Source organism: Podarcis muralis, chromosome 13 (assembly GCF_964188315.1).
Source record: "Podarcis muralis chromosome 13, rPodMur119.hap1.1, whole genome shotgun sequence".
Lineage (NCBI taxonomy): Eukaryota > Metazoa > Chordata > Lepidosauria > Squamata > Lacertidae > Podarcis > Podarcis muralis.
Window position 1 is genome coordinate 21,469,978 of NC_135667.1, and position 16,523 is coordinate 21,486,500.

The 16,523-nt window shown below is 46.7% G+C and overlaps 1 protein-coding gene across 1 annotated transcript; it reads right to left on the reverse strand.

The window, feature by feature from the left end:
• Positions 1-151: 151 nt before the first annotated feature.
• Positions 152-9,202, reverse strand: LOC114581437 (claudin-4). The gene is made up of 2 exons (XM_028701573.2): positions 9,076-9,202; positions 152-1,490 (listed from the first exon to the last, which is right to left on the reverse strand). Exon 2 carries the CDS (start codon positions 1,465-1,467, stop codon positions 823-825), a length of 645 nt encoding a protein of 214 aa, XP_028557406.1. The 5' UTR covers positions 1,468-1,490; positions 9,076-9,202; the 3' UTR covers positions 152-822.
• Positions 9,203-16,523: the final 7,321 nt, after the last annotated feature.

The following is a 16,523-nucleotide window of genomic DNA, read 5'->3' on the forward strand; positions in this document are numbered from 1 at the left end:
TAGATTGTTCCACAAGTCCGAATATGTACTGCTAACTCTCCCAGGAAGGTTCAGTAGATAAGGCACACCTGGCTCCAAGAACTTGTATTTAATGACCTGGAACTCTCTCTCCCTCTCTCTCACACACACCAGTAATAACCAATAACAACTGTTATATATAAAAGCCTGTATTTTTATTCAGGTCATACTAATAAAAAACAGAAATAAAATGGCATTCAATATGAAATGCATGCATGGTGAATTGCAGTGAGTTAGCAAAAAGGAAAAAAAGAGACCACATCACTTTTGTTTACAAACAACATTGTACAACGCATCACAGCTTTATAAACTCATTTCTGGAGTACCCGTTTCCACCCCCCACTTCTGCCCCCAAATGGAGACCATATTGAACGGTGACCTCCAGGACAATATTAGTAGTTTTAGTCCTCTGATGAGCATCCAGGAAACCTAAGAACAAAACCCACATTGATCATTAAGAACTACTTGGAAATGACTTTTCTTTTCCCCCCAAGGTCCAGCATCTCTTCTACATACATCGAGGAGAACCAGTTAAGAGTAGAAAATGTTCTCTAGAAGCAGAGCTCTGACTTCCGTAGGGCAAGTCTGTACAATAATGTAGTGGTAACATTTGGAGGTGGGGGAAAATACTGATGGGACAAGCACATTGGAAAGTCATGGGACTATCAGATGCTCTGTTCTTTGGATGGATGGATGGGTATTCTCTGTGCAGAGCCCCAGTAGGGATGCATCCCTGCTCCTCCAAAGGGGACCCAAGCAGCAGTGAGCTTCAGATGACAGCTTTGTTTTCCTGAGGTGGCGTTCCTAGACGTAGTTCTTGCTGGGGTAATCACTGTGGGGCTGAGAGGCAGCGGCTGTGTACCGGGCGCTGTAGTTGTTGCTCTCCTTCTTGGGGCAATTGCAGCAGAGCAGAGCTCCTCCGAGGATCAACAAGGCAGAAGATGCCCAGCCGATGTAAAGGGCAGCTCCCAGCTCCCTCTTCTGGGCATCGATCACCATCGGGTTGTAGAACTCGCGGACGATGGTGTTGGCTGACCAGCACACGGGGATGAGGCAAAGGATCCCTGCCACTATGAAGACTGCGCCAGAGACAATCATTATGCGGGCCTTGGTGTCCTCGTCTTCAACGCAGTTGGTGCACTTGGCCCCCACGATGGCAACCATCAGAGCCAGAGCAGCCAGGAGCACAGAGATGACCATCAGGGCACGGGCTGTCTGCACATCCTGAGAAAGGGCCAGCATGGAGTCGTAGACCTTGCACTGCATCTGCCCGGTGCTCTGCACCACGCAGTTCATCCACAGCCCTTCCCAAGTGATCTGCGCCACAACAATGTTGTTGCCAATGAAAGCGGAGACTTTCCACATGGGCAGGGCACAGGTTATGATGGTCCCGATCCAGCCCACCACTGTCAGGGCCATGCCCATGATCTGGAATCCAGCAGAGGCCATGACTCAAGGTGAAGAAGACAACCCTGTAGAGAATACAAGCAAGGACACTTTTAATGCATATCCCCAGAAAGTCATTGTTACCCTTTGTGTTCTGGGGCAAGAGACCTTGTCCTTAGTGTTTTAACACACGTTACATTTGAGGTCATCCCAGCAGGCGGTCATTGGTGCAATTCAACTTTCTCCACGTTACATTCTAAATAAGTCTTAGGTCACCCATCTCCAACTTGGAAGTCTCCAGGTGTTGCTGCCATCCCTCTCTGACCATTGGCCATGCTGGCTGGGGCTGATGAGAGTTGTAGGCCACAACATCTGGAGAGCACCAGCTCGGGGAAGGCAGGTTTAGGCCAATTCAACTCTTGGTGGCTAAATGGAAGTCCTTTTGTTCAGAGGCAGCAAAGCTACAAAGCTGGAAATATTTGTTGCCTTATTGAGCCTCACTTGCTGCCTTCCTGCAAGGACCTACACTCTAGAGAGCAGCATTCCCCAGCCTTGGGTCTCCGGATGTTGTTGGACTATAGTTCCCATCATCCCTGACCACTGGCCCTGCTGGCTAGGAACAGTGGGAGCTGTAATCCAACCACATCTTAGGACACAAGGTTGAAAAAGCTGCTCTGGAGGAACCCTTGTTCTGATCCTGCAAAGCTCATGCGTGGTACACACACAACCCTGGCACTTGCAGAAATATCCTACTGGAGTCACCTTCAAATGAGACCCAACTAACACAATTTAACAAAATGTTAACGTTGTCTTGAATAAGTGACAAGAGCTGTGCAGCAGGCCATTTCTCAGGCTGCATAGCCCATATAGCGTTGAAGGGCTCCCCTTGTCAAGCCAGTTTTCCCTTGTCACTGAGGGGCGGTGAACATGGATTAGCTGCATGCAGTTATACAACCTGTTTTTTCCAGAAAACCAGGCGTCGTTACTTGTTCTGTTGCCCGCCCATTATTGGGGTTAAATTTTAAGGCGGCTGCGGCGGCAGTGGGGGAGAGATCCCTTCAGGCTAAGTATAGGTTGGAATGAGGTTTCTTTCACCAAGCTCCAATTCATGCCCGCTCCCCCAATATGGTGGGGAAGGTTAAACAAGAGACGGCGCTCTAAACTCAGTTAGTGCTTATCACTAGTTTGCATAGGCAGAAGCAGCTCACCAAGCACCAGAAAGCCACACACACACTTGGTAGCATTTTCTGTGCCAGCTTTGAAAAAAGTTACAGGATAGCCTTGGTACAGGACAACCCAACGCCTACCATATGCACTCTGGAGAGACTAAGAAGATTATTGCAGGATCAGGCCAGTGGGCCCATCTAGCCCAGCATACTGTTCTTACAATGGCCAACCAGATGCCCATGAGAAGCCCAAAAGCTGGACATGGGTGCAAGACAACTCTCCCCTGCCCTGCAGCTGCTAGCAACTGCTATTCAGAAATTATGTAGAGCTTGGTGGCTGAGCCCTTGTGGAAGATTCCTGGTTCAATACCTGGCACCTCCAGGTAAAAGGGGAGGTGATGGGAAAGACTCTACTGAAGAGGGCTAGCCCAAGGCATTTCACTGCCTAAGGCAGAGAAGATTACACACTTTCCCCCAATCCCCGTACAGATGCCAACTGAGCTGGCAGTTGAACCTTAATTAAAGGCTGGTGATGGGATAATGTCCTCCACCCAAGGCAGCAAGGTCATTTAGGGGACAAGGACACACCCATGTTCTGTCCTCCTGCAGAGGGGAATGGCCAGGTGGCCTTAGGAACAGTACCCCCAAACACCTGTCACCTGAGGCAGTTGCCTCACATGGAGTAAAGGTTGGGCTGCCCAAGATCCCAAAAGCTAATGGCAGCCAGGAGTGGACAATACTGGGCTTCGACAACATTTGAGGTCAATTCACATACCATGAAAAACCATGGTTTGGCATTAAAATAAGCAAGCCATGTGCTCCAGTTCAAAGGATTGCCTCTTCTTTTTTTAAAACAAAACGAAACAAAACACAAGGCCCGTAGTTTGCAACTGCACCTGAACTGGCAGATGCTGGTTTGTGCTTCCTCCCAGCCAGGACTGAAAGCCAAAATTTAAAGTTGGTTTGCAGTCCTGGCTTAGAGATCCAGACCAAACCAGAGCTGGCCAGTTCAGGAGTTAGTTGACAACTAATACGTCTTGCACTAAAGGAGATAAGTGCCCTTTCCTGTTGCTTTATTTTCCTGGATTCTAGAACAGCTCTCTCTCTCTCTCTCTCCATTTTCTATGTAGTTTCAGAATGACTGGAAAGGGCAACATTTTGTTTACTGAAAAATAAGCTGATGTTTTTATTTCAGATTAATCCAGAACACTTTTACCTCTGGCACCACCCATGATTGGCTTCAACAGTGGGTGCCTCTTGGCAGCAACATGCAACGCCCAACAGAATGTGGACTTTGGTGGGGTGGGTGAGAAGGGAAGCAACTCTGAATTCAAATCTGTCCAGACACGAAGCTCATTGAACACTGTTTGGTTAAGCTGAGTGTGTGTGTGAGAGAGTGACTTGCTTATCTCCCAAGACTCTTGCGAAGATGCAAGTGGAGTGACTCATGTGTGCCATACAGAGTTCTTCGATTCCATTGCTGTATTTGTAAAATTAGCCAGCCAGCCCCCACCATCCCCATAAGAACATAGAGCTGCAATCCTGTCGTTTTCAAGCCACACGCTGCCCAAAGAACAGAAATTAACCAAGCTGGCACTGCATAATGGTCAGGTTGGGCCCTGAGAGAGGCCCAAGTTCAAATCCCCACCTTGCCACTGAGGTTGCTGGGTCAATCACTGTCACAGGGTTGTTGTAGTCAAGATAAAAAAGGGGCAAGGGCGGGGGGAGGCATGTAAGCCACTGTGATATTATTGGAAAGGGAGGATATATACAAGTAACGTCTACTGATATTTTTGGTTTTCCATTAAATGTGCAGTATTAGCTGACCTAAATTTTAGCAAGCAAGAATTGTTGGCTGTTCATAAACCCCACCTAAAATTCTACAGATGCACTTTGCCCCTCCTCCCCAAAGTAGTGGGACTGTAACTAGTTGTAGGAGGACTTTGGGCATACAAATTTTCAGGGGTGCCCTGTGCAATGCCAAAATTTGGTGTGCCCCATCTTCCACCTTTGTCACAGCGCTCCCTGTGGCGCCCAGCGTAGGTGAACTGGGACTCAGCTATACAGCTGCAAATAAAACAATTTTAAGTATGTTTTAAGTACAATATAAAATGTGACACTAGATGGCGATGGAAAATTCAATATTTTTTTAAAAAAACTTTTTTTAAAATAAAAAAAGCATTTGCAAAACGGTTTTTATATGTGCGTATATTCCACCCAGGTCATGCTCCCTTAAATCCGCCTCGGATTGTAGCAGCTGAAGTCCCCACAATTCATGACTTTGAAAATCAGGGCAACCTGCTAAAGGAGTTGGCAGGGAGGGGTTCATTGGGTGGCTTATGCTGTGGTAGAGGTGTGGCAGCTGACCTTAGGATCCTGTCTTCTCAGAAGAGAACACCTGTGTTTTAAGCAATGCTCCCACCTGACTCATAGAGGCCGGAGATAGCCTAGGTAGGCGATACTCCTATTTGACTCAGAAACAAGGCCTAGCTCCTGACTCATCTGGTCAGGCAAAACCATTCAGGATTAGCCTTCAGACTCTAAACAAAGCAGGATGATATAGATAGGTTCTCTTTTTCTCCTCCTCATACTGAGCAGGGCAGAAGAAAAACAACACTCCCTCCCTCCAACTCATCAGGCACCTAGAATAGCAGCGGTTGCACAACTGGTTGTTCTCTCAAGATCCGCTCTGAGCAGGTAGAGAGGGACACCTGCCCTAGGAGCGACCTCAAGAATTGCATCATCTTCTGCCCTCAGGACTCGGCAAGGTAGTTTGTTGCCACTGGCACTCCGCAACATTAACTGAAGGGAAAGAACAGTATAATTTGGCGACCTATTTCACAACTATTAGGCAAGAGATACATGCCATTCTCCTCAGCGCTGTGGCTCACTTGTTTGCAGTGTCTGTCTGGGGCAGGGGAGGAGGAATGTCCTCATTGTTTTAGTCAAAGCTGGGTATTTAGGTTTCAGCCCACCTCTGCCCCAAGGCTCCAGGCAAGTCAGGCGACAAGGACATGTACAGCAAGAAAGCACTACAAACACCCAGTGGGCTCTCTCTGGGAGGAAACAGTGGTTTGGATGGGGCATCACCTCCTTCCCACCCCCATTAAAACAACCGGCACAGGCCTGGACACAAACTACACATTACGCAAGGGGTCCATGATCAGAACTCACCCAACATTTTGCTTTACATTGGCATGTCAAAGGGGAGGCTCCAAATTCAGTAACAGCAGTAAGAGTTAAACCCTACACAGTCTTGGTTGGGGTAGGACTGTGCAGAATTGAATCTTTAAAAATATTTACAAATCACCTTTTCTCAGCAAGTCCAAGCAGGTGCTCAGTGTCACTACTATTACTTAGAAGGCAGAGCTAAGTGACTGAACAGGTCAATTTGGAGCTTCAGTTGGGGAGCCATGCTCAGGAAAAAACTTGATGTTGCAAACTTGATAGATGATCCAGGGCAATGCTCAGCGCCAAGGCAAGAGTAATGGCAGTTTGTGTATCTCGCAATGCAACAAGATTAATAGCAGCTCAAGGGGGGCAGTGAAAGAAATGCAGAATGGGATTTTAGGCTGGCAAAATTGTGCACGAGAAAAGGTTAAAGAAAGACCTCCCGCCAACTGCAACTGCTCCATTAACAAAACAGGCAATCTGATCACAGAATTCCTGCATGGCTTATAGCCTGCCTTTTGAGGTGTACACTTTTGATCTGCTAAGCCTAGGCAAGTGTGCAAAGGATCTTTAAACACTGGGATGTTAAAAAACCCACAACCCTAGGTTTGCACTATGTTCCATTTCAGCTGCATACAGCAATTGATTGTTAGCTTATTACCATGGAGCCCAGTATTTTTTTAGCCAGCATAAATAAAAATGGAGCTGGGGTTATGAGACTAAGTAAAGCACAGAACAGACTTCTCCTGGAAGCTGCATACTTGGCCCCCCAAAAGCCCTTAATGCTGATTACAACAAAGGAGATGCTGGATGTGTCAGGTTAATGATAGAGAAACATAGGCAAGTAGCAACAAGTCTCTCCTCCCAAGTCCAAGCCTGGTTTTCTATGTCCACCAACCATGCTGCCTGAGGCTGATTGGCTTGGAGCCCAAAACCATTCAAGGGCATCCAGGTTGGGGGAAGGCTAGTCCAAGGAAGGATTTAGGAAGAACCTACGCAGGGTTGTGTCCTGAGCTAAACTGATCACACCAGCACCGCCATTTTCTTTCTCAAAGAGGAAGAGAAGACAAAGAGATAAGGAAAGAAACATACAGGAAGGAGTTCTAAATGGATCCTTTGTTGTAAATAGTGTCTAACAGCTTCCCCAGCCCTCCAGATGTTTTGAGACTACAATTACCACAATCCCTGACCACTGGTCCTGCTGGCTAGGGATCATGGGAGTTGTAGGCCAAAAAAATCAGGAGGGCCGAGGTTGAAGAAGCCTGCTTAATGTTTTAGAAGAGGCAGAATACCACCTGTGCAATAAGCTCTAGGACCTGATTTTGTAATTAAGTTCTGGTAAATACCACTTTTTAAAAAATAAAATCAGTAACAAGTTGCAATTTTTTTCAACCACCCACTGTCTCAGTCAATGTGTGTTTCTATTTAAAGCCTCAGGGGAGGTTTACATCACATGTAGAAGATCACACCCTTTTAAACCATGTTAATCCAGGGCCAATTCCAACCATGTTTTACGGTATAGTTTTCAGCTAGTTTAAAGGACCAACTTTACCTTCCTTCACAGGTGCAATAAACCCAACCAAAACACAATGCCATCTTGCTTTTCAGGTGGCTCTAAAAATCAACCCTACTTCTCCCTTTTCTACTCCCAAAACTAAGTAACACAAGTCTAGTCTGATTTGGAATTAAACACTTTAGACACAGGTCCTAAGTAGTGTCTAGTTCTCATTATCCCAGTGTTTGGGAATACCTGTATTAGGACCAACCAAATGTCACAAAAACGTGGCAAGCTTTTGAGTTATTTAGGCAAGAGGGTGGGGTGCTTGATGAAGAGTTATGGAGAACTCAAAAGCATGCCACGTTTTGTGAGTTGTTGGGCAATGCATTTATTAGAATCAACCAAAAAATGTTTTACCTTTGGACTCTGCCCTCCCCCTATGGATCAACCAATACACTAACAAGAACTTTGAAAAACCAGTATGTTACAGACGTGTGAAATCCACCTGTCGCAAGGCTCCTTTCTAAACACCACCCCATGGTTACAGGGTCCTTCCCCCCCCCCCCCCATTTCCAGAAGACAAGGCAAAGCTCCGACTCTAGCCCTACTTATTCTGTAGCCCCAAAACTCTCGAGAGGAGAAGGCAAGTCTTAGGAGCTGCAGAAATAGACCTCTTATGCCTGCTAGGTGGGTGGGGTGTACGGGCGCAGGTATGGCGGGAGAATCGTCAGCCCTTATGGAAGGTTTTCCAGCCTCTGGGACAAAGAGACACGAGGTCACTGGGTGCCTGCGCTCCAGGGAACAAAGGTTCCCCACCTCCGCCACACGTATGCCTCGGGCGGGGCCGGGGCGTGAGCGGGGGGGGGGGAGAAGGCGGGGCCGCCCTCCTCGCTTTGTCCATGCCCTTCAACCGAAACTGTCCCCCCCTTCCTCTTTCTTAAGGGGGTTTCAGTGGGAGTCCAGCTCGCCACCGAAACATCACGGCGCCACCCATTCCCTTGCTGGGACAATGGAGGCGAGGGGAGAGGATGCCTTTGATATGGGCAAGGGAGGGAGGGGGGAGCGCGGACCCACAACTCCAGCCCTTTCCCACCATGAAGTTCCCAGCAAAGTTAAGAAAGCCATTTCTGTTTGCCGCTTAAGTTTGCTCTCCACCTAAGTTCCCCCGGGAGCACTGCACCCACGGAACTCCACGAACACAAGCTACCCATGCCCGCTCGTTTCAACGGGTCTACTCTCGCGTAGGGATCTGGGCTCACAATGCCTCTCTAACCCTTTATTTAGCGGGCAATTTTTTTACTCTTCCAATAGCTTCTAGAGAAGGCAGACTTATCGCTCCGGAGACCAAAAGGAGCGAGAGAACTCATCTCACGACAAGTCCCTAAATTAACGCTCGGGCGTTTATTGAAGACGCCCGTAAACGAAAGCGCTTTCCGCACCTGCTTAAGAGTCCGCGGGTCTTCATTGATCAAGCGCGAGTTTCACCACTCGCATTAATCTTAGCCCCAATCCAAAGAGAGCAAATCTAAATCTGTTCCAAGATCGCAGGAGAGCGAGCGTCCTTTGGGAAGGAGCGCGGAATATAATAAATTTAATAAATAAAGGACTTATTTAATACTGTCTAATACACCGCGTCGATCCTTGGGGAAGGGACCCAGGCGTCCTGGCATCACTCCTCAAGGCATCCCGCGGGACCCACATAACGCAACAGATTTTTAAAAACTTTGCCTCGCACACAATATCAAGTCTTTAAAACAAAGTAAAACTAGTTAACCCATTTCCACCCTGCAGATCACCAATCTCACTAGCCCCCCCAGCTAAAGTCTCTTCCCTTACCTGTTGACGGGACCCAAGGAGCGAAAAGGCTTCAAATCCTCAGGAGGCAAGTTGGAGGCAACTTCCCTGGAGGGGCCGGCTATATACCCCTCTCATCCTCCTCCTCAGCCCTCCCCCCCAGACCACACCCCTCTCATCCCTGATGACGTCAGTGGCAGGTGAAACTGGCGGCCTGGGATAGAAAACCGTCGGGAGGAAAAGCCCCCAAAAGAGGAAGGGGGGGGCAAGGAGAAAGAGAGACCGAGACGGGCTTGCCCCACCCAGGGCGAAACTGGCGCGAGCGAGCGAGCGAGCGCACCTGGGCGGAGGAAGGGGCGCGCTGGCGAAGAGGATCTGGTCGAAAAGTTCCCAGGTGCTCGCCCTCGAAGCGCTCCTTAACCCAGCCCGGCCGGACTTTTACTTTGGCCAGCATTATGATTATGATTATGATTATGATTATTAGGCCAGTAATATCCGCGGGACTCGGTGGGGGACTTCCTTGGGAGCAAGCGTGACCCGGATCGGGCTGCAAGAACTTGGGAGGAAGCAAAATAATTCCCCTCGGTGGCACGAATACAGTGCAGCCCCGTGGATTAACCGCGAGGCCAATAAAGGGGCCATATAGAGTTTAACCTTAGGCGCTTCAGATTTTTAGGCTTTTCGGTTTCCTGGGTCAGCCACGGAGCCCGCCCGGTCACCTTGGGCCAGTCGCTCCTTATTAGCCTTCTCTTCCTCCCAGATATTGTTTCTTTTGAGGGGGAATCCAGGTACATAGAAGACCGTGTCATGAGGCAAGACATCATTCCTGTCTTCGCCACAGCCAAAACCAGGGAAAGGGTGGGATGGGGGGGAGTTTGGAGGAGTATTGTGGATTATTTGTGTTTTGACGATTTTCTCCTCAGAATCATAAGAGTTGGAAAGGTAATCCAGTCCAACCCCCTGCAATGCAGGAATCTCTTGCGCATTGTGGGTTTTGAACCCACGACCCTAAGATTCAGCCTCACCATCCACTAACTGAGATACCCCATATGATTTGATCTGAATACATTTGTTATTTTTAGATCATTTGTTTCATGCCTATATGTGCGTTCCCGTCTGTATGTAGACTCTCTTAAAAAAGCAGCCCCAACCCCAGCCTGGAAGACATAGGATGTGTCCCTATAGCTCCTGCCAATTGTGGGGGCAGGCGAACTCCTACTCAGAGATATGCCAGAATGGAGCAGGTGTAGCAACCAGGCCCTATGCCATCAAAGGTCAGCAGCGGGGCTAGCTCAAGCCCTCCCTATTATTATTGGCTGCTTTATAGCCTGCTGAATTTGCCAAGCTGGGTTTCTGAGGGCTACCACTGATAGATGTCTTGGTGGTGGTAATTCTGCCCACCTACATGACAATTCTAGGGAGAGTGCCACGTCTGAGGAGTGATGCTGGCACCACTCTGCGGGGCAAGAGGCCAGTGTGGGCTGTTTTGGGTCTGAGCAGACTGAGGCCTCTACTGCATGGGTAGGCAAACTAAGGCCTGGGGGCCGGATCCGGCCAATCACCTTCTAAATCTGGGCTGTGGACGGTCCGGGAATCAGAGTGTTTTTACATGAGTAGAATGGGTCCTTTTATTTAAAATGTATCTCTTGGTTATTTCTGGGGCATAGGAATTCATTCATTTCCCCCAAAAAATATAGTCCGTCCCCCCACAAGGTCTGAGGGACAGTGGACCAGCCCCTCTGCTGAAAAAGTTTGCTGAACCCTGCCCTACTGCATCCAATCTCTTCCCCCTTCACCAGCGCCACAGATTGGGGGTTTGGATTGGAGCCTCTCAGCCAGTAGTTTTAAGGGTGTTAGGAGTTGATGGGAGACCCCTGTTCTCCTCCCAGAGCTACAGAGTGGTTGAACAGTCATTCGCTCCTCATAAGGAATTCTGGGAATTGTAGCTCTGAGAGGGGAACAGGAGGCTCTTCACAAGTCTGAGCACTCTTAACAAACTACACTGCCCAGAAGGTTATTAGGGGTGGCGGCGGCCATGACTGTTAAAAGTAGCACCACAGTGCTCTGAATCTGTGGTGGGAATGTGGTCATTGTCTTGCGTGTCCATTTGCAAATTCAGTGGATTGCTAATGCGATGAGGAAGGAACAAGTTCATTCCAAAGGCTGCTTGTCATGATTCTTTTTTTAAAGTAGCCCTGCCCAAGATCAGTTCTTAAGGATGTCTCATGTGTTTGTTTTTTTAAACAGCTGTTTAAATAAAGTCTTCCTTCAAACCACACCTACTTTCCCAAAAGCCCGGACTTCTTGCTCTGTAATGAGAAAGGAGTGTATGCTAAGGATTCTTGCCTTTATACCAAATGGTTGAGAACTGGGCCCTGGTAAACATTTCCTGTGTGGACTTTAGAGACGCTCTTGCCCTCCCTTGGACAAGAGTGTCATCAGGCGATGATTAAGGACATGAGCTGTGAGCCTGGAAGGCCCTGATTCAACCAAGAATACTCAATGGGCAAAAACTACAACTCTACCAATCTGAAATATAGTACAGGTCTACCTTACAGGGCTGTTGTGTGGGGCAAACATTTGATAAGGTTGCATCCCATCACTTAGGAAAAGTACTTTGTGTGCGTGTGTGTGTGAAATCATTTTTATTGGTTTTACAGATACAAAGATACAAATAAACACTACTAGTGTTTATTTGTATCTTTGTATCTGTAAAGAGATTATCTTTGTATCTTTGTACAGTCATACCTCGGGTTGAATGTGCTTCAAGATGAGCGCGTTTGAGTTGCGCTCCATGGCAACCCGGAAGTAACGGAGCGTGTTACTTCCAGGTTTTGCCATTTGGGAAAGGGCAGACGCTCAAAATGACGTCACGTTCATGCGCAGAAGCGCCGAAAAGCGATGCGCGTGCGCTGACGTGCCGTTGCTAGTTACGTTTGCTTCGAGATGCGAACAGGGCTCCGTAACAGATCTTGTTTCACATCTAGAGGTACCACTGTATCTGTAAAGAGATTATCTGCATCTTGGGACTTCTCCCATCCCCTCCATGGGGTCTCATTTTAAACCTCTACAACTGCATATTCATCTATACTCCAATTTTTTTTACCAAACCATATTGTCCATAGTAATTTATACACTGCAAGTGGACTCCAAGGTAACTTATGAATTTTTCCCATTCTTTTATAAAGTTTTTACCCTCTTGGTTTCTGAGTTTTCCAGTCAGTTTTGCCATCTTAGCATAGGCCATCAGTTTGGTTTGCCATTCTTCTCTGGTAGGGACTTTTATCTTCTTTCCAACTCTGGGCTAATAACATCTGGGTGGCTGTTGTTCCATACATAAAAAGTCTTTTCTGCTCCTTTGGTAAGGAAAAGTACTATATAAATGATATTGCAGTTGACTGTGAACATTGGGTCCAAAGCTGAGCAACTCTTTGTGGACCTAGCCCTCTTCACATGCTCAGAGGCAGCCACAACTTTTTTCATTACATTCCAGGCACTTAAAGCAGATCTTAACCCCCCCCCCTGCAGATTGTCTACTTCTACAATTTTTATTATTTTATTTACACTATTTACCGTATATATCACTTGTTTGTAACAAAACCTCAGAGCAGTAGAAGAAGTTGAGAAGAGCCCTGCTTGAATCAGAACAAAGGTCCCATCTAGTCCAGCATCCCATTTCCTACAGTGGCCAAACAATTGCTTCCAGAAGACTCACAAACAGGCTTGAAGGCAACAGCTCTCCTTGTTGTTGCTGCCCCCCTTGGCAACTGGCATTCAGAAGTAGACAGCCTCTGAGCCTGGAGGTTCTGTTTAGCTATTGTGGCTAATGGCTTGTAGCTTTGCTGAACTCAATCCCCTTTTCAAACTGTTACAGAAGTAGCCACATTTTGAGAGAGCAAATTCTGCAAATTGGATTGCAACCCTAAGCACGTATACTCAGCAGAAAGTCCCACTGTGTATAATGAGACTTGCTTTCTAGTAAATGCCTTTAGGAACTGCATCCTTAAATCCCACAGTCTCTACTCGCAGGAGTACAGCTGGCAAGGAAGGATTTATGCAGAGACCACAGAAGTTCCACACAGGACTTGAGTTTTGATTTAGGACAGCAAGGAAGGTGTGTAGAAAGATGGGGAGGGAAGTAGCTCTCCTGGGTACTTGGGAACTCGTGGCAGGATTGGTTGCCTTGTTCCAGACACCTTTTTGGCATAAGCAATAAAGTGCTTAAAGAGCAACACATTTCTTGTAGCAGAATCTTTCCTGGACCACAGCCCACTTCATCAGATGCATGAAGCGCAGTCTTCATTTAAGATGCATGTATAGTGTAAAGTGTAGTGGGAGGGATGTGGGTACAGGCAGTATAAAATACACACACATACACAGAGATAACATAAGAAGAGTCTTCTGAGCATCTTTCTTCCACCACGGGAGTAACAACAGTCAGCCTCTTTTCGATGAGATTAGGGGTTAAGGGTTAAGGGACCAGAATATTATTCACCACCTCTGCGGGGGAGGAAGGTAAATTTGGCAGTTTATTAGATCAGAAACATTCTATCAGTTTCCTGGGAGGAGTGGGCTGGGATTTGGCTGTTTGAAGAACAAGGAAGGGGGGGGCTGTATGAGCCCCCTGGAGAGTGCAAACTATCCACCTGCCTGGGCATGACAATGAGTCATTGAAATGGACAAAGCTGAGAGATCCGGCCCTTTCAGATCTCCTGAGGTTGTTTGGGAGGGGGAGGGGAGCGAGGAGGAAGGGCAGAACAAGGTGGGGAAAGTTAGGAGGGGGGTGGGAGGGAAAGTCACCACTTTTTAAACTGGGAAGAGCTCCTGCGCCTTTAACAGCAACTGCCTGCGAGACAGAAAATCAACTGGTAGAGCTTTCCCCAGTCCCTGCCGACGCAGTGCAAGGAAAACTTTCACCCCGTTGATCTTCTGCCTTGCATTCAGTTTGTTAGGTCACTGAACCTAGGGAAGCATGCACACCTAGTTTGAGATCAAGGGATTTCCCCATCCTAGGCAATCTGCTCATGGCCACTGTAGCAACATTTTCATGGTCTTCCTTTGCTGCCCCCTGTGGAACTCTCTCCCTGAACCTTATGGCAGCTTTTCTGAAAAGTTGGACTTGCAACTTGGTCTTGGTCAGGATTCCTTGTCAGTTTGGAACAGAGGCTTTGCTCTCATACCTGGACATTCACAGTTCCTTGTCAGGCTTCTTCTTCTTCTTCTTCCTCTTCCTCTTCCTCTTCCTCCTCCTCCTCCTCTTCCTCTTCTTTGCAAAGCTCTACACTTGGAGGTGTAATAAACGAAAACCTGCCCTTATTCCCACAAGAGCCCTTGTAGAGTCCTTTGCAGGTTCTCCATCAGTTGGAGAAAAATAACAGAGGCCAACCAGAGAATATTGAGAAGCAAAGTGGCTAGTAAGACTGATCTTTATTGAACTGTTGCAACAGGGTGCCCCGTTCACACGCAGGAGAAGGAGGACAACCCAGAACCCAGGTGTGTCCGCCCTTATATAGATATTTTACATTGCCTGCCCTAGAGTTCAAGACCACCCCCAGAAACATCATACATACATCACAGAAGGGGTGTAGCTCAAGACCACCCCCCAAACACATCAAAAGAAATCTGAGTCTGTTTATCTCCTGTCATTGTTTATCTCCTGTCTGGCAGGTTACCTGTTAATGCTTACTTGATTGGATTGCCTGGGGAGCCTGGCCAGTCTTTTGTAATGATAAATACTTAGTTCCTGAGCCAGGTCACAGGCTCACACCCTATTCATATCTTAAATGCGCCCTTAAGACAGGATCTGTGAGGAAAGAGACAAAGGGGAGGTTTCCCACTTTGACCTTGCAGAGAAATATTTGAGGTCAATTCGTTCAGGACTTTTTTTCTGTGGGGTTTCAGACATGTGGTTTATATATTTATTTATTTATTTATGTATGTGTTTGCTTGGTACATTTATGAACATTTATTACATATCTAAGACCTTAAAATTCTTATAACAGAGGCACTTACAGGACCACCTAGGTGTGTAGAAGTAACCCTAATTTTGGGTGACTGTTTTGAAATGGATAGACACTGAACCATCTGAGTTCACTATTAGAGGGATTGGTGCTAACAGCAACTTTCTCCGGGGATTCTGACACTTCCCATTATAATAATATCTGATCTTATATTGGGCATTTGTTTCAGAAGCACACACACAAGCGTGTGTTACCACACATACACATGGAGTGATCGCAGTAACACTTCAGACAGTACCACATTGCTTTTTTTCTCCCTGATTCCCCAGCTCACAAATGTGCCTTTAAGTCCTGGAGCACTTATTTCCAGATAGTTTCATAAATGGCTATTCTGAGTTTTAATGTGAAGGCAAACACCTTCTAGACATTTATACAGTGGTACTTCAGGTTACATATACTTCAGGTTACAGACTCCGTTAACCCAGAAATAGTGCTTCAGGTTAAGAACTTTGCTTCAGGATAAGAACAGAAATCGGGCTCCAGCAGCGTGGCAGCAGCAGGAGGCCCCATTAGCTAAAGTGGTGCTTCAGGTTAAGAACAGTTTCAGGTTAAGTTCGGACCTCCGGAACGAATTAAGTACTTAACCCGAGGTACCACTGTATTTGTATTGGTTAAATATATATTCATTGATGGTTGTTTTTTGCAAGGAAATTCTACAAGATGTTTTTATAACCTTTGGTCTTCTGGAGGGTTTTTATTGCTCATTTTATTGTTTTCGTATCCTTTTGTGTAAACATCACTTCCAAAGCCCGGGCTGATGTGTAAATAAACAAAGAAGTGTGGGCTGAGGTGAACTCAGGTGTCCGCAGAAATTAATGCAATATTGGCATGTGATGTTCAATATGGTTTTTGTTCTGAGCTGAGTTCCTCTTCTAGGATTCCCCATGGTTTACATCAACAGGTTCCCATCACTGTGTCTGAGAAGAACTGTAAATGACATGGGGAGACAGACAAACAAACAGACAGTTTGTGTGTGTGTGGTGAATCACATTTGTTAATGAACTCCTGGGTTACAAAATTAACTGGAAACAGAAAACTACAACACCAGACAAAGGGATGGACACTACAACCATTGTCCCTAATATGCTCTTTTTTTTAAAAAAAAGCCTGCATGGATTTTATTATTCTTATTAAATGTGGGAAGCATTTAAAAGTGTATCTCCCATCTGATACCAACCCTATTGTTAACGCAGAGGGAGGAGGCTGCCTCAGGCAGCTGATTTTGAGGTTCATGAAAGAGCAGTCACTAAATTTATTATTATTGTATATTTATTTCCCAGGAGAGGTATTTGTGGAATTTTCTAAGGTGCCAAAATGGCACAGCCTGGGGTGTTAATAGTATACACCTTGAATTGAGGAAGGGGGCACCATTTGCTATGGAGGAAAATGGGCCTTGTATATAGGGAAGCCCCAGGTTCAAATACCTGATATTTCTACTCAGAGAGGTACACTTAGTTAATTTTATACTGT